Source organism: Martes martes, assembly GCF_963455335.1.
Source record: "Martes martes genome assembly, chromosome: 14".
Classification (NCBI taxonomy): domain Eukaryota; kingdom Metazoa; phylum Chordata; class Mammalia; order Carnivora; family Mustelidae; genus Martes; species Martes martes.
The window spans coordinates 26,263,673-26,286,709 of NC_137902.1; the positions used below are offsets into that span (position 1 = coordinate 26,263,673).

General features: G+C 41.2%; 1 protein-coding gene across 1 annotated transcript; it reads left to right on the forward strand.

The window, feature by feature from the left end:
• Positions 1-22,237: 22,237 nt before the first annotated feature.
• LOC308355183 (large ribosomal subunit protein eL31-like) lies at positions 22,238-22,686 on the forward strand. The gene has a single exon (XM_080823203.1). It carries the CDS (start codon positions 22,277-22,279, stop codon positions 22,652-22,654), a length of 378 nt encoding a protein of 125 aa, XP_080679329.1. The 5' UTR covers positions 22,238-22,276; the 3' UTR covers positions 22,655-22,686.
• Positions 22,687-23,037: the final 351 nt, after the last annotated feature.

Consider the following 23,037-nt stretch of genomic DNA (forward strand, 5'->3'; position numbering starts at 1 on the left):
GATTTTAGCACTTGCTCCTTAGTAACTGATAGAAAACTAGACAGAAAATCAGTATGATACAGATTTGAAGAACATGTTTTTGTATTCTTCAGCGTGGTTTATACAATCTGACCTAACCGACAGCCATAGAACCCTCCACTCAATTCCAGAATACACATCCTTCTCAGGTGTACAAGGACATTTACCAAGACAAGCCATAGTCTAGGCCATAAAACAATTTTTTAAACTAATCTCTACACCCAACATGGAGCTGAAACCCATGACCCCAAAATCAAGAATCACATGCTCTACTAACTGAGCCAGCCAGGCACCCAGGATGAGTGATGTTGATAGTGTGAGAGGCTGTGTGTATATGAGATCAAGGAGAACATGGGAACTCTCTGTACTTTCTGTTACTTTTTTTTTCTGCGAACCTAAAATTTCTCTAAAATATAAAGTCTATTGATTAAAAAAAATGTCAAAATCACGTTTTCTCCTTTATTTTGTTAATTGGTGATTGTATCAAATGGATTTTGAATGTTAAACCAACTTGTATCTCTTATAAGTACCATGTAAATGGATTTGTGTGTTTTGTTGTTGTTATTCTTTTATATACGGTCTGACATTCTTTCCTTTTTGTTAAAGCACTTGTGAGCATTTAATGAACTTCCCTCTATGTGGCTTCCAGCTACCAGGACACTGCCTGCCCCCTTCAGTCTTCTTAACTTTTCTTTTGATGAATTTGACCTCTACAGTGACAGGCTGCTTTGGTAGCTTTCTCTTCCCCAGAATCCGAATTGAACCACATCAATGACAGGAGAAGCTCCAGTCTTGTTTTCAGCAGCATTTACCAGTGTCTGCTCACTGATCAAGGTCCACAGTTATTAAGGTTGACAGCTGGGCAAGAAGCTCTAGTTTCCCTTTAAGTGATGCTGCCTAAAACAACTTTCCCAAAGTAACCTGGGTGATATTTGTCAAAACTGATCCTGTGATGTTGCACGTCACTGGCATTACCCCAATCCTCTGGGTACTTGCCCATGCAGCCTTGGCCATGGTTCATGTGGCCCCAAAATTCTGGGTCTTTCTCAATCTGGATGGCATGTTGGCGGCAAAGATGAAAGAATCTGATATTCTTTCTCATTGGAGTGGATTTTGGGTGGGGTTTTTTGAGCGTTTAGACCATTCACATTTTTTAAATGACTTTATTTATTATTTGAGAGAGTGAGAGAGAGAGAGAGCACAGGGTGGGGGAGGGTCAGAGGGAGAAGCAGACTCCCCAGCGAATGGGGAGCCTGATCGTGGGACTCGATCCTGGGACCCCAGGATATGACCTGAACTGAAGGCAGATGCTTTAACCAATGAGCCACCCGGGGCCCCTAAAGCATTCACATTTAATGTAACTACTGATATAGGTGGCCTTAAAACTACCATCTTGATATTTGTTTTCAATTTTTCCCATCTGTTCTTTGTTCTAGTATTCCTCCTTTTTTGTTTCCTTTTGGAGTGGAAAAGTAACTTTTGTATTTCAAATTTTCACTCCTGTTTGGCCTTTTAGTTGTATTTTCTCTTGTTATGCTTCTAGCAATTACTTCAGAGATTATAATATGCATCATTACAAGAGCTTACCTCCATTTATGCTACTTTGATAGTTGATCTTAGGAGCTTGAAGTTTATCCTGCTACATGTTTTTCTCTATTGTATTAATTCTAATAGTTGTGTCATATTCCATTGTATATGTATTATTATTATTATTATTTAAGATTTTATTTTTAAGTAATCGCTACACCCAACAAAGGACTTGAACTTAGAACCCTGAGATCGAGAGTTGCATGCTCTACCTAGTGAGCCAGCCAGGTGCCCCTGTAATATTATTGAAATAAGACCACAATGCAGAAGTTTTGAAACATGATTTTTGGCATTTACTTTAAAAATCTGCATGCAGGAAAGAGTGAGAGGAGCTTCTCCCAATCAGAATCTGGGAAGTATTTCACCTCAGTTTTTAACACATTGGTTTCATGCGTTTTCTTATACAGAAGTCAACTCAAGACCTGGTGTCTTCCCAGTTTTTCCAGAAATCATTTTGGGATCTAGAGGTGAAGAAGGCCCTGATCCACACAAGTAAACAAACTTCAAAATATTAAAAAGGTTGTGGTATCTATTTTGAAAATGGCAGGGAGTACTAATGTTAATTAAAATAAAATGTACATTTGAAAACAGTATATAGACTTTGAAATATACATTTTGAAAACAAGTGGAGTCACAGTAAACAAGATGAAGTATACATCTGAAAGAAGATTCAGATATTTATTTGAAAACAAAGGAGTCCTAGTACTGTATTCAGAGTGTTCAATCTTTTGAATATGTGACTTACATTTCCTTTGATTAAGGGACTAGCAGATTTCCCTCATCAGAGACTGATATATCCACAGGTTCCCCACCATCCCCTGATGGGTCACATTTATAGCAACACCCAAGTTGTCAAGCTTTGGCTCCAGGATCTCCCTCTATAGTTATTTATCTAAGGGGTTGGGGGGTGTGTGTGGAGATATTTATTATTGACATAATCAGAACAGCTGCCAACAGCTCTGTAAGCCATCAGCTTTCATTTCAACTACTATTGCTGGTCTGCTGGCTGCTGTCACCCTGTTGTCCACAAGCCAATGCCCACACTGCTGCCAGATAATCATAATGGGGCTTAGGTTGCTGCTGACCTTTTCTTTTCTTCAGTGTCATGGCTGTCTGCCTGGCCACTACCTCAGCAGCTGCCGATGCTACCAACTTTAGTGCTCAAAACCCTCTGGATAAAGGGATAATTCCTCTATCACAACCAGAGGGAATTCCCACAGCAGAGATGTTGTGCTCCTAAAGACTCAGGTCATTCCTTGACACTACAGATGCCGCCTTCACTGAACAGACTTTCTGAGAGAGTCAGAAAGTGCTCCGGATTCCTGACCACCACAGTCCTACAGTCTAGAGACACCAGTGAAGTGTACCATGAGGCATATTCAATAATAGTATTTTTCAAACTAAAAATACTATTATCTGTGTTTCCAGACTTTGTGGATGTTCAATATACAGACTGGAAACCCTGCTCATAACAAAACCCAGCTATGCTGTTTGGTCCAGCCCATTCCAACAGATCCCAGCTGGTGATGTATCTTTCCAGTGATTCTGACTTTTTCAGAAATCCTTAGGCCATCTGGGAGCACACGTTTCAATTTCTTAATATGGACCAGGTTCCAATTCCTGCCTTACACACACTCCTAGGCCTCCTCCATACCTCATGTTTCAGTATCTGTCAACACCACGTGAGTCTTTTTTTTTTTTTAAAGATTTTATTTATTTATTTGACAGACAGAAATCACAAGTAGGCAGAGAGGCAGGCGGAGAGAGAGGAAGGGAAGCAGGCTCCCTGCTGAGCAGAGAGCCCGACATGGGGCTCGATCCCAAGACCCCGGGATCATGACCCAAGCCAAAGGCAGAGGCTTTAACCCACTGAGCCACCCAGGCGCCCCTAGTCTTTTTTTTTTTTTTTTAAGATTTTATTTATTTATTTGACAGAGAGAGATAGCGAGAGAGAGAACACAAGCACAGGGGAGCTGGATAGGGAGAACGAGGCTGGAGAGGGAGAAGAAGCCTCCCCTCTGAACAGGGAGCCCAATATGGGGCCCCACCCCAGGATGCTGGGATCATGACCTGAGCCCAAAGGCAGATGCTCAGTGATGGAGCCACCCAGGCACCCCACCACATGAGCATTGAAAGCACTATACTAGGGGCACCTGGGTGGCTCAGTGGGTTAAAGCCTGTGCCTTTGGCTCAGGTCATGTTCCCAGGGTCCTGGGATTGATCTCCACATCAGGCTCTCTGCTCACCAAGGAGCCTGCTTCCTCCTCTCTCTCTGCCAGCCTCTCTGCTTATTTGTGATCTCTGTCTGTCAAATAAATAAATAAAATCTTAAAAAAAAATAAAGCACTATACTATTGGGGCATGGGGTGGCTCAGTGGGTGAAGCGTCCAACTCTTGACTTCTGCTCAGGCCATGATCTCAGGATTGTGAGATCGAGCCTTGCATTGGGCTCTCCACCCAGCAGGGAATCTCCTTGAGATTCTCTCTCTCTGTTTTTTTCCCCCTGCTCCCTCTCTCTCTCTCTCTCTCTGGAAGTGAACAAATAAATCTTTAAAAAATAAATAAAAACAAAGCACTATCTTATTGTTGAAAGGCTGGTCTGGAGTAAGCACACAGTTGTATTGCTACACACCAGCCTAATAGTGTCTCATCTTTAACTCAGCCAAAATACTATCCTGTAAATTTATTATTATGCACATAAGTAAACTAACACTAATTAACAATAAACACTACTGGGGCACCTGGGTGGCTCAGTGGGTTAAAGCCTCTGCCTTCAGCTCAGGTCATGATCCCAGAGTCTTGAGATTGAGCCCCACATCGGGCTCTCTGCTCAGCAGGGAGCCTGCTTTCCCCACCCTCTGCATGCCTCTCTGCCTACTTGTGATCTCTGTCTGTCATATAAATAAACAAAATCTTAAAAAAAAACAATAAACACTGCTTTTAAGATTGGATTGCAAATCCTTCAGAATTATTAAATATTGGAAATATTATAATGCTCCTTCTTACCCCTATATAAAAAATAAAAATAAAAACAATACCGATGTTAAGTCAAGTATAAGAAATTCCAACAAAGTTGCATTTTCTCAAGATGTTTTACTCAATACCTTTTAGAATACCAAATATCAAGAGGTGCCTGACAGGCTGCCAGTAGAGCATGAGACTCTTGATCTTGGGTTTGTGAGTTCAAGTCCCATGTTGAGTGTAGACATTACTTAAAAATATAATCTTAAAAAAAAGGGATACCAAATATTCAAACTTTTTTTTTTTCTTATTTAGCTACCCTTGCTCTGTTGGTATGCTAAACAAGTACTTAATGTCTCTTTCTGTCAGCGTTGACTCTTGAAAATATATAATTTTCCACTTGTGTAATTCTCTAGAATACCTCTCCCTAAAAATGGAATTTGTCAAAAGGCATAACATTCAAAATTTTAAAAGATGGGGTGTTGGGGTGCCTGGGTGGCTCAGTGGGTTGGAGCCTCTGCCTTCGGCTTGGGTCATGATCCCAGGGTCCTGGGATCAAGCCCCATGTCGGGCTCTCTGCTTGGCGGGCAGCCTGCTTCCTCCTCTCTTTCTCTTTCTCTCTCTGCCTGCCTCTCTGCCTACTTGTGATCTCTATCTGGCAAATAAATAAATAAAATCTTTAAAAAAAAAAAAAAGATGGGGTGTTTGGGTGGCTCAGTCAGTTAAGCATCTGCTTTCTGCTCAGGTAGTGATCTCCTGGTCCTGGGACCAAGCTCTGCATGGGGCTTCCTGCTCAGCAGGGAGTCAGCTTCCCTCTCTCTCTCTCCCCCTCTGCCCCTCCCCACTGCTCGCTTGTTCTTTCTCTCAAATAAAGAAAATCTTAAAAAAATAAAATTTCAAAAGATATTGACAAATTGTCCTCCTTAAGAACTGCATGAACTTGTACATTTACTAACAATATATAAGAATGCCTATTTTCTCACTCCCTTACAGGATTTCATTAATCTTTGCCAAACTAGTAGTTTAACATGACCTCTGTTATATGTGTCAGTTTCTATTTATTTAAGTATTAGTGTGGTTGACCATCTTTCTATATTGGCTATTTTAATTTCATTTTCTGTAATCTATGCATGTCTCTTACCCAATTTTTTATAGGGTTGTTTTATTTTCTTTAAATTTTTTTTGTGTAGGAGTACCTGGGTGGCTCAATTGGTTAAGCATTTGCCTTTGGCTCAGGTTATGACCCCAGAGTCCTGGGTTGGAGCCCTGCACTGGGCTCCCTGCTCAATGGGGAGCCTGCTTCTTCCTCTTCCCCCACCGCCCCACTCATGCTTTCTCTCTCTCAAAATAAATAAATAAAATCTTTAAAAAAAAAAAAATTCTTTGTAGGGGCGCCTGGGTGCCTCAGTGGGTTAAGCCTCTGCCTTCAGCTCAGGTCATGATCCCAGAGTCCTGGGATCCAGCCCCACATTGGGCTCTCTGCTTAGCAGGGAGCCTACTTCCCCTTCTCCCTCTACCTGCCTCTCTGCCTACTTGTGATCTCTCTGTCAAAAAATATTGCCTGTCCTATTTTGCAAATATTTTCTCATTTTTTTTTCTATCTTTTGGCTTTGTGTCTCTCCCCCCCCCACCCCCTGAAAGATGTCCTACATTTTCCTGTAGTAAAATTTACCTGTCTCTTCCCTCCTCCTGGCTTATGGGTTTGCCTCTGAAAAGTCTTTCCCACTCAAATACTTTTTTTTTTAATAAAACGTGTTTTTTTTTTTATAAAACGTGTTTTTATAAAACACGTTTTTCATGTTTTATATCTAAACCTTAGTTCCATCTGAAGTGGGGTATTTGGGGGTTTTTTTGGAGGGGTTGTCCTTTTTGTGCGTGTGCATGAAAAAAGTGAGGTGTTCTTTCATACCTTACTGGTAGTTCTGTAAGATGGTGAGGTACTCTGAAAAACAGTCTAGCAGTTGCTTAATATGATAAACAGAGATTTACCATATGACCCAGCAATTTCACTCCTAAGTATACAGCAAGTATAGATGACAAAGAATTACATGAAAAAGAAAATATTCATTATCTTGATTATGGCAATGGTTTCACAGATGTAAACCATTTGTCAAACCTTATAAAATTTACACCTAAAATATGTGCAGTTTATTTTATGTAAATTATACCTCAATAAAACTGTGGGAAAAAAGATAGGGAAAAAAGGTAACTATTTAAAGCAAATGTGGAACAACTGGGTAGCTCAGTGGGTTAAGCGTCTGACCCTTGATCTCAGCGTAGGTCTTCATCTCTGGGATATGATTTCAAAACCTGCATTGAGTTCCATGCCCAGCATGGAGCCTACTTAAAAAATTTTTTTAAATAAATAAATAAAATGTGATAACAATGTATTTTTGGTTTTATAATGTGTTTAAGTAAAATGTATGACAACAATAACACAAAGAATGGGGTATGAAAAATGGAAGGCTTTTATATTATACACAAAATGGTATATTGCCTAAAGGTAGACAGCTATCAAAGATGATGCATATTGTATCCTTAGAGCAAACATAAAAAGTAAAATGAAGAGGTACAGCAAATAAGCCAATAGTGGAAGATAAAATGGAATAATAAAAAGAAAGAAGAAAAACAGAAGGGGAAAACAAAATACATAGTCAAATGATAGATCTTAACCTATTTTGCTACTTACATTAAATATAAATGGTCTAAACACATTAGTTAAAAGGCAGAGATTATCAGACTAGTTTTTTTTTTTTTTTAAAGAGGCTATTCTGTTTTTGAGAAATCTACTTTAAATATAAAAACAAAAGTGAAAAGTAAAAGAATAGAGGGACACCTGTGTGGCTCAGCTGGTTAAGTGTCTGCCTTTGACTCAGGTCATGATCCCAGGATCCTGGGATTGAGTCCCACATTGGTCTCCTTGCTCAACAGAGAGCCTGTTTCTCCCTCTGCCTGTCTCCCTCTCTCCTCTCTCCTCTCTCTCTGTCTGACAAATAAATAAAATCTTAAAAAAATAGTAAAAGGATTGAAAGAGATAATACTATTCAAACCCTAATTAATAGAAAGTTGGAATGGCTCCACTGATATCAGGAAAAGCTAAGAGAACAGAAAGGGGAAAAAAGACAAATCCATAATCATAGTTGTTTCAAAATGCTTCTCTCAGTAATTGAACAACTAGACAGAAAATCAGCAAAGATGTGGAAGACTTGAACAATACTACCAACCAACTTTCCCTAGTTGACATTTATAGAACATTCCATCAACAATACCAAAATAGGGGTGCCTGGGTGTCTCGGTGGTTTAAAGCCTCTGCCTTCTGCTCAGGTCATGATCCCAGGGTCCTGGCATCAAGCCCTGCATCGGGCTCTCTGCTCAACAGGGATCCTGCCTCTCCCTCTCTCTCTGCCTGCCTCTCTGCCTACTTGTGATCTCTGTCAAATAAATAAATAAAATATTTTTAAAAAATTTTTAAAAATATCAAAATATACATTCTTTTCAAATGCACATGAAATAGTCACTAAGACAGACGATTTGCTGGGACATAATAACATAATCTCTATAAATACAGGAGGACTGGGCGCCTGGGTGGCTCAGTGGTTTAAGCCTCTGCCTTTGGCTCAGGTCATGATCTCAGGGTTCTGGGATCAAGTCCTGCATCGGGCTCTCTGCTTGGCAGGGAGTCTGCTTCCTCCTCCTCTCTACCTCCCTCTCTGCCTACTTGTGATCTCTCTGTCAAATAAATAAATAAAATCTTTTTTAAAAATAAATAAATAAATACAGGAGGACTGAGAAATTAAAATCAGGTAAACTATAGACCAAAATAAGGAAAACAAATAATAAACCTTTTAGAGGATAGTATAGGATGGGGGGATGGGTTAACTTGGTGATGGGCATTAAGGAGGGCATGGGATGTAATGAGTACTGGTGTTATATGCAATAGATGAATAACTGAACTTTACATCTGAAACTAATGATATACTATATGTTAATTAACAGAATTTAAATTTATTTTTTTAAAAAGAAGATAATATAAAGTATTTTCATTACCTCAGGATAAAGAAAATTTTCTTATTTTTCTAAATATTTCTTAATTTTTTAAAAAAAGATTTCATTATTTATTTGTGAGTAAGAGAACTCAAGCAGGGGGAGAGGCAGGGGGAGAGGGAGAGGCAGACTCTCTGCTAAGCAGGGAACCCAACAAAGAGTTCGATCCCAGGACCCTATCATTGTGAAGGCAGATGCTTAACAGACTAAGCCATCTAGGCGCCCCAAGAAAATTTTCTTAAAGAACAGACAAAAACACTAATTAAAAAAAATATATTACTAAGCATGAGTCCAACAGGAAACAGACAACACACTCAGATTAAAATGGTCTGAGAAAAGGTCCTTTATATTAAAGAGATTACTTACAGGGGCACCTGGGTGGCTCAGTCATTAAGCCGCCTGCCTTCTGCTCACGTCATGATCCCAGGGTCCTGGGATCGAGCCCCACACTGGGCTCCCTGCTCCCAGGGAAGCCTGCTTCTCCCTCTCCCACTTCCCCTGCTTGTGTTCCCTCTCTCACTGTGTCTCTATCTGTCAAATAAATAAATAAAGTCTTTCAAAAAAAAAGATTACTTACAGCAATATGCGTATAGGAGAGTTTAAGACAGTGCTTTGACTGTGAGCTGCAGGCAGCGGATGTTACCACATTTGATCTTGAGCAAAAGCAGTGACTGTAGGGAGGTCTGATCCCTCATGGAAAAAGTTTGCAAAGGAGACTGCCTGAAGGAGAGCAGTGAATTTTTTATTTGAGGACACAGGAGGTTGGGGGTAGAAGAAATAGATACCTACTCTCATTCTCCACCTTCTTATACTATCCTACTGGAACACCCACTGGACCAAACCGAACCAGAAGCCAAAGGGCACAGAGCCCCATGATGTAATTCCTAGAGGTCAAACTCCCCAGACAGAGACCCAGTGGAGAAAGGTAGAAAGTGTATATAGAGGGGCAAATGGAAGATATCTGGCATTTGACTAAATGAGAAAGCAAACTTTCTGTTCAAAAAAGAGTACAATAAAGAAAGTAAGACAAGACACAGAACTGGAGAAGATACACAGTATAAAACCAACAAGGAATTGTATCCAAAATATATAAAGAACTTCTACAAACCAATAAGAGAAAGACAGACAACCCAATTTTTAAAATGGACAAAAGACATAAGCAGACATTTTCAGAAGAGGAAATCCAAATAATAAATGAATATGAAAAGGTGTTCAACCTAATTAGCAGTCAAGGAAATCCAAATTAAAACCGCAATAAGATAACATTCTACCAAAAGCTGGTGGTGGGAATTGATTTAATAACTTACCTAGTGGAGGGAATACGGAACAAGAATGCTCTTGAGGTACTGGCAGGAGTGTAAATTAGTAAATACCTTTGGAAAACCAGTATTATATGGAAAATTGAAGATGCATTTACTCTGTGACCAGCACTTTCCCCTCTGGTTTTAACTCAAAAGAACTCTCACACATGTACACCAGTAGACATTAATAAGACTGTTCAGAGTAGCATCACAGGCTGAATGCCTGTCAACAAGTGAATTAATAAAAAAATGGAAATATACAGCGGGCTACTATACATCAGTGAAATAAGCAAGTCACAGGAGAATATATATACTATGGTATATCTACATAGAACATTTAAATTATGTAAATAAGCATATATATATTCTTATGTATATACATACACACACACTTTAGGGATACATATATGTAGTATTTAGGAGTAGATATATAAAGATAGTATAGAGATATACTCCTATATACTATAATATATAGTATATATAATATACTATGTCTCTCTATCTATCTACCTACCTACCTATATCAGGATACTTCAGGAGATGGGGAGGAGAGGAAAAAGGAGATGACAGGAAAGGGCAGAGGTGAGAAAAAATTTAGAGCAAAGTCTTAAGGGCCCATCTGTGCCAGGCACTAGCCCTTTATTTGTTGGATTATGGGATAAATTGGGAGAGAAGGTGTGTGTCCCCCCAGATAAGAATATTTTGAGGGTTCTGGAGAAGAAGTGAGTTGCCCGAAGTTACTTGTGAGTCCCAGGCAGGGCAGAACTAAAATCCAGAACTCCACATTCCTGCTCCAATGCCCTTCTTACCACACTGTTGTCTCATCAGTGAGCCCCTATGTTATATCCTTAGCCCTCAGCCTGACCCCTCCACTAAGCTCCAGTGGCATAGATTTATGACTTCCCAACGTTTTCATTTAGATTCTCAAAAGCTCCCAACCAAATTTTTCCATTATTCCCCATCCCAGTGAATAGCATCACCATTCATCCAGTTCTTGGGAATAAATATTTGAGTCACTCTTTTTTTTTTTAAGATTTTATTTATTTATTTGACACAGAGAGAGAGATCACAAGTAGGCAGAGAGGCAGGCAGAGAGAGAAGGGGAAGCAGGCTCCCTGCTAAGCAGAGAGCCCGATGCGGGGCTTGATCCCAGGACCCCAAGTTCATGACCTGAGCCGAAGGCAGAGGCTTAACTCACTGAGCCACCCAGGCGCCCCAAGAGTCACTCTTTTTTTTTTTTAAAGATTTTATTTATTTATTTGACACAGAGAGAGAGATCACAAGTAGGCAGAGAGGCAGGCAGAGAGAGGTGGGGGAAGCAGGCTCCCTGCTGAGCAGAGAGCCCGATGTGGGGCTCGATCCCAGGACCCTGAGATCATGACCTGAGCCGAAGGCAGAGGCTTAACCCTCTGAGCCACCCAGGCGCCCCCAAGAGTCTCTCTTAATACCCCGCTCTTCCTCACTGCTCCTCTATCCCCATTGCACCAACCAAATTCTAATTTATTTCCTAAATATTTCTTAACTTTATCCATCTCTATCAATATTCATTACCACCACTTTAATTCAGGTGACCAAAATGATCTCACCTGTGGTAGCCTAACTGATCTCAAAATATCCACTCCAGAACCCTTTAGTCTATTCTCACAGCACATAGATTAGGTTTCGCAGCATGCAAATCTGATCATGAGCTGATCATGCCTGTAACAACATTCAGTGATACTGACAGAATATTTAATATCAGCTGATTACTGTACTGATAATTTTTTAGATGCAATAACAGAAATGCAGTTATATTTTTTAAGGCTTTAAGATTTAGAGATATATATGTAAATTATTTATGAGTGCAATTAAGGTTTTCTTTTTACTTCAAAACAACCCACCTGGGTGGCTCAGTTGGTTAAGCATCTGCCTTCAGATCATGGTCCCAGGATCCTGGGACAGAGTCTCGAATTGGGCTCCTTGTTCAGTGGGGAGTCTGCTTCTTCCTCTCCCTAGGCTTGCTGCTCCCCCTGCTTGTGTGCTCTCTCTCTCTCTGATACATGAATAAATAATCTTGAAAAAAACAACAACAATCCAATGGGAATAGGATGGGGAAAGGTATGGGTTGAGGTATTAGAGATAAAACAAGATAGACCATGGATTGATAAGAGCTGAATGGGAAGATGGGGACTTATTATACTATTCTCTACACTTTGGTATATATTTGAAATTTTCCCTAATAAAAAAAATTTTAAATACACACATATATACTCACTGCTTCATAACTGAATATGTCCCCCTAAAATTCATTTCTTGAGATCCTAACTCTGAATGTGATAGTATGTGGAGGCAGGGCCTTTGGGAATTAATTAAGTTTAGATGAAGTCATTAGAGTAGAGCTTCCATGACAGGATTAATGTCATAAGATCAGAGAGCTTGCTTTCTTCCTCCCCACCATGAGAGGACACAGCAAAAAGCCATCTGCAAGCCAGAAGACAGCTCTCACCAGGAACCAAATATGCCTGCATCTTGATTTTGGCCTTCCCAGACTCCAGCATTGTGAGATAAATTTGTTTAAGCCACCTAATCTATGATATTCTGTTACAGCAGCCCAAGCGAAGACATACTCTTTCATAGCTTCCTATTGCCTTCAGAATAAAGACCAAAATCTTAAACATACCTTACAAAGGCTTTGCACGCTGTGATCCCTAGGTGCGTCTCTAGGCTCATCTTACACTGCTTTCCTCCTTCTTCTGCAGAGACCTTTCAGATTAGGGTCTCCATCATGCTCCTTCTCACCAAAAAGCTTTTATACATACTATTCCCTTTAGCCAGAAAATACACACGGCCCTTCCACCTTCACCTAATTAACTCTCACCATCAAATCTCCGCTGAAACATCACTTTCTTAGTAAAAATTTCCATTACTATGTTGACCATATGTCCTGGCTTGCCTAGGGCACTCTCAGCTTATGCCTGTTTATCTCAGCCCAATTAACTGTTTTCGCTTTCACTCCCAAAAGCATCCCAGTTTAGCTGATAAATTACATGGTCACCCAGTCTGTAAGGAAGTCCCACCACCACATGGGTCAGCTGCCCATTACATGTTCTCATAGCTCTTTGCACATTGCCTTCATTGTACTTAGGTTTATATTTATGCGTTTACTTGTAATGATTAAAATCTTTGCTCATTAGCCTGGGTAAACTTTGGTTGCTGGGACTGTGTCTTGTTTTGTTGTTGTTGTTGTTGTTGTTGTTGTTGTTTTGTTTTTCGTTCATGATTGTATCCTCCTCATCTCTCACACAGAATCACATATGTACCTGGTACATAGCAAGCACTCATAATTGCTAAATGGATGGCTTTCTGTGTCTGGAAGGTTAATTTATTGAAATACTCTGTACTCCCCCCACCTTCCAACCCACTTCCAAGGTGGAAGCCCGGCCATTTGTTCTTCTCAATCCTGAGCTCCTTAAGGGGATTATGCTGGGAGAAGAGGAGACACAGGAAGACAAGGAAAGAGTTCCAGAACCTATGAGCTTCCAGGCCTAGGAAGGACACAGGTCTGCAGTTTCCATAAGGAGTGTGGACCTGTAGGTAGTCCCCTGTGTGAAAACCAGAGGGGAAGGCTGAGGGTTCCATGGTGAACATCGTGGTTCCCTTATAAGCCATATTGCCTCTTGCTAGCTTTCAGGTTAACTGGTCACCAGTCATAGATAACCAGAACAGACTAGAGACCAGAGAGCCTCCCCTCCCCACTCTCCAGAACCAAGGGTCTTCAAATGAGGGCTTGCCTGTTTTATTCATCTCTGTATCCAAAGGTTGACAGCAGTCTGTGGAATGTAACCGGACGGAGGACAACAACCTTCACACAGCAGTGGGCAAGAGCCCCATCTACTGGCCTCTTTAGTAACTGCAGATGGTTTAAGCAGGCTGCGCAGGGAACTGGAGATGAGAACTCAGTGACCAGTTGGAACTTGGCTTTCCTGGCAGTTGTATTAGTGCCAGAAGCATTGCGCTGGACTATACTCATCTCCTAACATACATGGGTGGACCAAAAAAAATAGTAACTCCTGATCCGGGTACAAAAGGTCACTGCCATTGAACAGACTTAGCATTATCTTGCCCCTACCTCCCACACACCCCTCCACTTGCTCCATCCCAAAGTCCCTCTTCTCCCACTAGAAAATTTTCCTCTTTCTTGCAATGTCATGTGCCTTCCTTATATCTGAAATTGCTACTCTTCTCTGAATCGTGGGCCAATGCCAGCTAAGTCTTTCATTACTTGTCCCCTTTGGGGTGCTACTCTGGCCCTTGGTGTCAGGACTTAGCACGGTGTACAGAACTGTTCCCAGGTCCAACTTCCCCCATTAGACACTGAACTCTCAGAGAGTTCTATGGCTGGTTCAATATAGATACTCAAACAATGCTGAATACAGGTAGATGGATATTCAAAGGACAGAGACTGCATTTTTATCTCAATGTGCCACCAGTTGCAGTTTTATCAACCCTAAGCAAATCACTTGATACTCAGCTGTTTCAACTGTGGGCAATTTTGTCTCCCAGGGGACATGTAGAACTATCAGGAGCATTTTTAAGAAGATTTTATTTATGTGACAGAGAGAGAGAGATCACAAATAGGCAGAGAGGCAGGCAGAGAGAGAGGGGGAAGCAGGTTCTCTGCTGAGCAGCCTGACGTGGAGCTCGATCCCAGAACCCTGAGACCATGACCCGAGCCGAAGGCAGAGGCTTAACCCACTGAGCCACCCAGGCGCCCCTCAGGAGCATTTTATTTTATTTTATTTTATTTTTCCATTTAAAAAAATTTAAATGCAATTAACATGTAATGTATTATTGGTTTCAGAGGTCCAGGTCTGTGATTCATCAGTCTTACACAATTCACAGTACTCACCGTAGCACATACCCTCCCCAATGTCCATCACCCAACCACCCCATCCCTCACACCCCTCTCCACTCCAGCAACCCTCTGTTTGTTTCCTGAGATTAAGAGTCTCTTACAGTTTGTCTCCCTCTCTGGTTTCATCTTGTTTTAGTTTTTCCTCTCTTCCCCTATGATCCTCTGCTTTGTTTCCTAAATTCCACATATCAGTGAGATCATATAATTGTCTTTTTCTGATTGACTTATTTCACTTAGCATAATAGCCTCTAGTTCCATCCACTTCATTGCAAATGACAAAATTTCTCTTTTATTGATGGCTAAGTAGTATTCCATTGTATATATATACACCACATCTTCTATATCCATTTATCTGTCAATGGACATCTGGGCTCTTTCCACAGTTTGGCTATTGTGGACATTGCTGCTATAAACATTGGGGTGCAGGTGCCCCTTCAGATCACTACATCTGTATCCTTAGGGTAAATAGCCAGTAGTGCCATTGCTGGGTCATAGGGGAGCTCTATTTTCAACTTTTTAAAGACCCTCCATACTGTTTTCCAGAGTGGCTGCACCAGCTTGCATTCCCACCAACAGTGTAGGAGGGTTCCTCTTTCTCCACACCCTCGCCAACATCTGTCGTTTCCTGACTTGCTAATTTTAGCCATATTGACTGGTGTGAGGTGCTATCTCATTATGGTTTTGATTTGTATCCTCCTGATGCCGAGTGATGTGGAGTTTTTCATGTGTCTGATGGCCACTTGGATGTCTTCCTTGCAGAAATGTCTGTTCATGTCTTCTGCCGATTTCTTGATTGGATTATTTGTATTTTGGTTGTTGAGTTTGATAAGTTCTTTATATATTTTGGATACTAGTCCTTTATCTGATATGTCATTTGCAAATATCTTCTCCCATTCTTTCAGTTGTCTTTTGGTTCTGTTGACTGTTTCCTTTGCTGTGCAAAAGCTTTTTATCTTGGTGGAGTCCCAAGAGTTCATTTTTGCCTTTGTTTCCCTTGCCTTTGGAGACATGTCTAGCAAGAAGTTGCTGCAGTCAAGGTCACAGAGGTTGTTACCTGTGTTCTCCTCTACAATTTTGATGGATTCCGGTCTCACATTGAGGTCTTTCATCCATTTTGAGTCTATTTTTGTGTGTAGGGTAAGGAAATGGTCCAGTTTCACTCTTCTGCATGTGGCTGTCCAATCTTCCCAACACCATGTATTAAAGAGACTGTCTTTTTTACATTGGACATTCTTTCCTGCTTTGTCCAAGATTAGTGACCATAGAGTTGAGGGTCTACTTCTGGGCTCTCTATTCTGTTCCATTGATCTATGTGTCTTTTTGTGCCATTACCATACTGTCTTGATGATTAGAGCTTTGTAATAGAGCTTGAAGTCCGGAATTGTGATGTCAGCAGTTTTGGTTTTCGTTTTTAACATTCCTTTGGCTACTGGGAGTCTTTTCTTTTTCCATACAAATTTTAGGATTATTTGTTCCAGCTCTGTGAAAAAAGTTGATGGTATTTTGGTAGGGATTGCATTGAATGTGTAGATTGCTCTAGGTAGCATAGACATTTTAACAATATTCTTCCAATCCATGAGCATGGAGCATTTTTCCATTTCTTTGTCTTACTCAATTTCTTTCATGAGTGTTCTATAGTTTTCTGAGAAAAGATCCTTTGCCTCTTTGGTAAGGTTTACTCTTAGGTATCCTTCAGGAGCACTTTTGGCTTTTCAAACTGGGAGATGATACTGACACCCACTCGTAGAGGCCAGGGATGCTGCCACACACACTACAAAGCACAGGACAGTCCTCCACAACAAAGAATTATCTGGCCCCAAATGGTAATGGTGTTAAGGGTGAGAAACCTTGATCTAATAGGTTTGGGTTGCAGTGTAGCTATAACCTGCAAAGCACAAACCTACAAGGTATTGGAAAGTCTCTAAACTTTTGTCTATATGAAGTAAGTCCACTGCAGAGGAGCACGAGCCATCATGTGTGCGATTCTCTGAACTTAGGGATTTCAGGAACAGTGCCTAAACCCATCAGCACTGCGTAGGAATTCTAGATCCCTCACCAACATAAAGTTTCTAAGAAATAGGATCAATTCTGCATATCAATATTTGGCAAATGAATGAAGAAACAGACAAACATCAAAGAACAACAACAACAAAAACGTTGCCTGGATATAACCATTCACTCTAAGATATGAGTCAAGACTTTGTTCAAAAGGTATGTTGCATATCACAAGGACACCAAGGAATGTTATTCCCCAAATCTCCTTTTACTGTGCGAGTGGCAGTCACAGAGTCCTTACAATGTGCTAGGGACTGTGCTAAGCGCTTTAGATAAATCCTCAGTCCTTACAACAGTCCTCGAGGGTAGTCAGATTTTATAGACAAGATAAAAAAATACTTTGTCATTTTAAATATGAGAAAGTAGACTCAGAGGGATTAAATAATCTTTCTAGTAAGTGCTGTGTTAGACAATTTGCTAAACTGCTTCATTTGTGTAACATTTTACTTGCATATACATATACATACACACACACACACACACACACACACTCACTCATAATGTATATATACAGCAGGTTGAGCTCTGCCAGGCCCTAAGGAGAAAGGAGGTCTACTAAGTTAAAAAGGCAAACAACACTAGGAAGGGTTATATTTATGAAATGCAAAAGAAAAAAACAAGCCATAGTTTTGTTTTAAGGTTTTATTTATTTATTTGACAGAGAAAGACACAGCGAGAGAGGGAACACAAGCAGGGGGAGTGGGAGAGGGAGAAGAAGGCTCCTCGCCGAGCAGGGAGCCCAGTGTGGGGCTCGATCCCAGGACCCTGGGATCGTGACGTGAGCCAAGGCAGATGCTTAACGACTGAGCCACCCAGGTGCCCATAAGCCATAGTTTAACCAATGAACAGTAAGCTGGGGCGCCTGGCTGGCTCAGTCAGAAGAGCATGCAACTCGATCTCAGGGTTACGAGTTTGAATGCCACGTTGGGTATAGAGATTACTTAAATTTAAAAAAAAAAACAAAAAACTTAAAAACAAAACAAAACAATAAGGTTACAAATTATTCAACTATTTTAAGGAGAAAAGTTAATGGACACATATTATATTCCATTTTAAAATGAAAATACCTGAGGGGCACCTGGGTGGCTCAGTGGGTTAAGCCTCTGCTTTCAGCTCAGGTCAGGATCTCAGGGTCCAGGGATCGAGCCCCGCACCTGGCTCTCTACTCAGTGGGGAGTCTGCTTCCCCCTCTCTCCGCCTACCTCTCTGCCTACTTGTGATCTCTCTCTGTCAAATTAATAAATAAAATCTTTAAAAAAATTAAAAAATAAAATGAAAACACCTGAAAAAAAAGTTTTAATCTGTGATTAAGGGCTAATCTCCTTATTTTTCTTCCCTTTTTTTTTTTTTAAGATTTTATTTTGAAGTAATCTCTATATCCAACATGGGGCTCGAACCCACAACCCCAAGATCAAGCATTGCATGTTCCACCAACTGAGCCAGTCAAGTGCGCCAGGGCTAATCTCTTTACTACATCAAGAACACTTACAAATCATTAAGAAAAAGATAAATAATCTAGGGACACCTGTTGGCTCAGTCAGTTAAGCATCTGCCTTCGGCTCAGGTTCCCAGGGTCCTGGGATCAAGTCAGGCATCAGACTCCTTGCTCATCAGGGATTCTGCTTCTCCCTCTTCCTGAGGCTCCCCCTGCTTGTAAGCTCTCTCTCTCTGCCAAAAAGATAAATAATCCAATTAAAATAGGAGACAGGGTTGGTCACACTTCATGGAAAAAAAAAATACAAATGACTGAATGTGTAAGAGAAATGCAAAATAAAGCAATGGAATAGATAAATAAAATGTGGTATATACATGTAATGGAATTTTATGAGGCTTTAGGAAAAAAATCCTGTCACATGCTACATTATGGGTAAATCTTGAGGACATTATGCTAAAATAAGCAATCACACACACAAAAATACTGTATGACCCCACTCATGAATTGTCTTAAGTAGTCAAATCATAGAAAGTAGAAAGATGGCTGCCAAAGATGGCAAGAAATTAGTGTTTAATGGCTTTAATTTCAGTTTTGCATGATGAATAAATTTTAGAGATCTGCTGCACAACAATATCAATATCCTGAACATTACTGAACTGTACACAAAAATGGTTAATGGGGCACCTGGTGGCTCAGTCAGTTAAACATCTGACTCTTAATTTGGGCTCAGGTCAAGAACTCAGCGTCATGATATCGAGCCCCGTATCAGGCACTGGGCGTGGAGCCTGCTTGTCCCTCTCCCTCTGCTCCTCCCGCAGCTCGCTTGCTCTCTCTCTCTCAAATAAATAAATAAGTAAAATCTATTTTTTTTTAAGATTTTATTTATTTATTTGACAGAGATCACAAGTAGGCAGAGAGGCAGGTAGAGAGGGGGAAGCAGGCTCCCCGCTGAGCAGAGAGCCTTGATGCGGGGCTCGATCCCAGGACCCTGGGATCATGACCTGAGCCGAAGGCAGAGGCTTTAACCCACTGAGCCACCCAGGCACCCCAATCTTAACCATTTTTAAGATTTTACTTATTTGGGGCGCCTGAGTGGCTCAGTGCATTAAAGCCTCTGCCTTCGGCTCAGGTCATGATCCCAGGGTCCTGGGATCGAGTCCCGCATCAGGCTCTCTGCTCAGTGGGGAGCCTGCTTCCCCCTCTCTCTGCCTGCCTCTCTGCCTACTTGTGATTTCTCTCTCTGTGTCAAATAAATAAAACCTTAAAAAAAAAATGGTTAAGATTGTGGCACCTGGCTGTCTCAGTCGGTGGAGCATGTGACTCTTGATCTTGGGGTTGTGAGTTCAAGCCCCACAATGGGTGTAGAGATTACTAAAAAAGAAAAAAAAGTTAAGATTGGAGACTAGCATTACCCAGATACCAAAAGCACACAAAGACACTCCAAAAAAAAAAAAAAAAAAAAGAAATTACAGGCCAATAACCTTGATGAACATAGATATAAAAATTTTCAACAACATATCATCAAACTGAATTCAGCAATACATTAAAAGGATCATATACCACAATCAAATGGGATTTATTCCAGGATTGCAAAAATCATTTGATATCTGTGAATCAATCAACATGATATAAATTAACAAAATGAAGGATAAAATCATATGATCATCTGGGGTGCCTGGGTGGCTCAGTTGGTTAGGGGACTGCCCTTGGCTCGGGTCATAACCCTGGGATCCCGGGATTGAGTCCCGCATCAGACTCCCAGCTCCATGGAGAGTCTGCTCTCCCTCTGACCTCCCCTCTCATGCTCTCTCTCACTCTGTCTCTCTCTCTCAAATAAGAAAGTAAAAAAAAAAAAAAAAATCAAATGATTATCTCAACACATGCACAAAAAGCATTTGAAAAAATTCAATATCCATTTATAATAAAAATTCTCCACAAAGTGGGTAGAGTGGGAATATACCTCAAAATAACAAAGGCCAAGGGGTGCTGGGTGGCTCATTCAGTTGAGTGTCTGACTCTTGATTTCAGCTCAGGTCATGATCTTGGGGTTGTGAGACTGAGCCCCACAACTCCTTGGGAGTCTCTTTCTCTTCTCCCTTTGCCCTTCCCCCCAACTCTGGTTCATGCTCTCTCTCTCTCTCTCTCTCTCTCTAAAATAAATAAATAAGCAAAATCTTTTTTTTTTTTAAGATTTTATTTATTTCACAGAGAGAGAGTGCACACAAACAGGGGGAGCAGTAGGCAGAGGGAGAGGGAGAAGCAGGTTCCCCACTGAGCAGAGAACCCAACGTGGGGTTCCATCCCAGGACCCTGGGATCATGACCTGAGCTGAAGGCAGATGCTTAACTGACTGAGTCACCCAGGTGCCTCAAATAAGTAAAATCTTTAAAAAAATAAAAGTCATATATGACAAAGCAACATCATACTCAACGGTGAGAAGCCAGAAGTTTCTTCTCTAAGATCAGGAACAAGACAAGAATGTCCACTCCTGCCACTTTTATTCAACATAGTACTGGAAGTCCTAGCCACAGCAATCAGAAAAGAAGAAGAAATAAAAGGCAATAATTTTTATTTTATTTTAGTTATTCATTTGACAGAGACACAGAGAGAGAGAGGGAACACAAGCAGGGGAGTGGGTGAGGGAGAAGCAGGCTTCCTGATGAGCAGGGAGCCCGACCCGGGGCTCGATCTCAGGACCCTGGGATTATGCCCCAAGCTGAAGGCAGACGCTTAATGACTGAGCCACCCAGGTGCCCGAAAAGGCAATAATTGTTTAAAAAAAAAAAAAAAGTAAAACTGTCACTATTTGCAGACGACATGATACTATATACAGAAAATCCTGAAGACTCCAAGAACTATTGGAACCAAGAAATTATTGGAACTATTAATTGAATTCAGTAAAGTTGCAGGATACAAAATTAATACAGAAATCTGTTACATTTCTTTACACTAATAACCAACTCCCAGAAAGAGAGTAAGAGAACAATCCCTTTGCGGGTGCCTGGGTGGCTCAGTCATAAGCTCAGTGTCATGAGATAGAGCCCCACATTGGGGGTTTTCTTCTCTAAGTGTGCAGTCTGTTTGAGATCCTCTCCCTCTGTCCCTACCCCCAATTTATGTTCTCGCTCTCTCACTAAAATAAATCTTTAAAAAAAGAGAGGGGGGGGTGCTGCCTGAGTGGCTCAGTGGGTTTAGTCTCTGCCTTCGGCTCAGGTCATGATCTCAGGGTCCTGGGATAGAGTCCCGTATCAGGCTCTCTGCTCAGTAGGGAGCCTGCTTCCTCCCACCCCCTACCCCCAGTGCCTACTTCTCTGCCTATTTGTGATCTCTCTCTCTCTCTCTCTCTGTGTGTGAAATAAACAAATAAATAAAACCTTTAAAAAAAAAAAAAAAGAGGGAGAGAGAGTGAGGCACCTGAGTGGCTCAGTTGGTTAAGCATCTGCCATCGGCTCAGATGATGATCCTGGGGTCTTGGGATGGAGCTCCTACATCAGGCTCCCTCCTTAGCAGGGAGTCTACTTCTCCCTCTCCCTCTTTCTCTGCTCCTCCCCCAACTCATGTTCTCTCTCACATGTTCTGCTGTCAAATAAATAAAAATCTTTAAAAAAAAAAAACCTGCATCAAAAACAAAATACCTGGGGCCCCTGGGTGGCTCAGTGGGTTAAAGCCTCTGCCTTCAGCTCAGGTCATGATCCCAGGGTCCTGGGATCAAGCCCCACATCGGGCTCTCTCCTTGGCGGGGAGCCTGCTTCCTCCTCTCTCTCTCTCTGCCTGCCTCTCTGCCTTCTTGTGATCTCTCTCTGTTGAAAAAATAAATAAAATATTAAAAAAAAAACCACACCAAAATACCTGAGAATAAATTTAACTGAGGTGAGAGATCTGTACTCTGAAAACCTTAAGTTAAAATGTCCATACTGGTGACGCTTCTTTCCCTCTCCCACAATACCTCGCGCTCTTCCTTTCCAACCCGGGCCCAGCAGAATGGCTCCCGCGAAGAAGGGTGGCGAGAAGAAGAAGGGCCGTTCTGCCATCAACGAGGTAGTGACCAGAGAATACACCATCAACATTCACAAGCGCATCCACGGAGTGGGTTTCAAGAAGCGTGCCCCTTGGGCACTCAAAGAGATCTGGAAATTTGCCATGAAGGAGATGGGAACTCCAGATGTGCGCATTGACACAAGGCTCAACAAAGCTGTCTGGGCCAAAGGAATAAGGAACGTTCCATACCGCATCCGTGTGCGGTTGTCCAGAAAACGTAACGAGGATGAAGATTCCCCAAACAAGCTCTACACACTAGTCACCTATGTACCTGTCACCACTTTCAAAAATCTACAGACAGTTAAAGTGGATGAAAACTAATGGCTGATTGTCAAATAAAGGTATAAAACTGCAAAAAATAAATAAATAAATAAATAAATAAAATGTCCATACTACCCAAAGCAATCTACAGATTCAAAGCAATCCCTATCAAAACACCAATAGCATGTTTTAGAGATTACTTAAAAAATAAAAAAATAAAATAAAATCTTTTTTTAAAGATCTTATTTATTTGTTTGACAGAGAGAGCAAGCACAAGTAGGCAGAACAGTAGGCAGAGGGAGAGGGAGAGGCAGGCTCCCCAATAAGCAGAGAGCCCAATGTGGGGCTTGATTCCAGGATCCTGGGATCATGACCTAAGCCAAAGGCAGACAAGACACTTAACTGAGCTACCCAAGTGCACCAAATTTAATCTTTAAAAAAAT